Below are 983 nucleotides of genomic sequence, written 5' to 3' on the forward strand. Positions count from 1 at the left end.
TGGACGCCTATGGTGTTCACACGAGGCCAGTACTGCCTGATAACCTCGCGTAATCCAGTCATATTAAAAAGCCGCTCTTGTTTACTCAATAAACAAATTAGTATATTTGTTTTCAATGTAAACATTGTCCGGATGAGTTTCGACGGATGTGAAATCCGGTTCGGTCTTTCTCGTGTTCAAATTGTTTTCCGTGTTCGGATGTCTCGACTTTCCAAAATACCGCAGCCTCATTTCTCGCCTGAACGCTCGGTCGTCTGCTTTCCGGAGGAACTTCTTGAGCGCCTGGTTGGGTTTGTTTTCCGGCAATTCGAAAGCATCCGTAAAAAGATCCGGGGCTGTCGGATCATTGGCCAATGCGTACGGGTCTAAGACTGCCGGCATTTTCTTAGCTGAAATCATAAGGGGCAATGCACACTATAGTGAAATGCGTTTCACGAATCCCTTAAGGGTAACACAGAGCAGTGCACACTGGTGAAACCGAGTTTCATGAATCTTTTTGTACATTGTCATATGAAATAATACGTTTTATGGAACGCGTTTCACTATGGAGGTGACCATGAAATGGAAATACTTCCCGTGTCCGTGTGATAGCCATGCATGTCCGTGAGATAGACCTATGTCACGGATTTGCTTTTAAACCCTTTGGACGCACAGAAAATAAATAATATTTGGTCTCCATAATATCTGGGTTCCTTCCTATTATGGACCTAGTCATGTCACATTGTCTTACGCAGATAGCTGACAACCTTTCTTACAGGTTCACAAAACTTTTTTTTTTTTACAGGTAAAACTACCAGAATAACAAACTCCTATCAACACAGACTTCTCCTTTTCTCTCTTTTGTTAAAGCTATCCAGAAAATTATGGAATGTAAACAAACCTGGGTGACCTAATTTTCCTTAGTAACGTCGAAAGGCTAAGGTTTTTAAAGCGTCTGTATGCGCTCCTTCACCCCCCCCCCCCCCCGGGCCAAAGAGAACTTT

The 983-nt window shown here is 43.0% G+C and overlaps 1 protein-coding gene across 1 annotated transcript in view; it reads right to left on the minus strand.

Annotated features, from left to right (window-relative positions):
* Positions 1 to 79: 79 nt before the first annotated feature.
* Positions 80 to 983, minus strand: part of LOC103523882 — a 20100-nt gene continuing 19196 nt past the window's right edge. Inside the window, exon 2 of the mRNA XM_017449352.2 lies at positions 80 to 389. Within this exon, the coding sequence (XP_017304841.1) occupies positions 82 to 389 (308 nt within the window). The 3' untranslated portion in view covers positions 80 to 81. The remainder of the gene's footprint in view (positions 390 to 983) is intronic.

This window comes from Diaphorina citri, unplaced genomic scaffold (genome assembly GCF_000475195.1).
Source record: "Diaphorina citri unplaced genomic scaffold, Diaci psyllid genome assembly version 1.1 scaffold50501, whole genome shotgun sequence".
In the NCBI taxonomy this organism is placed as follows: Eukaryota; Metazoa; Arthropoda; class Insecta; order Hemiptera; family Psyllidae; genus Diaphorina; species Diaphorina citri.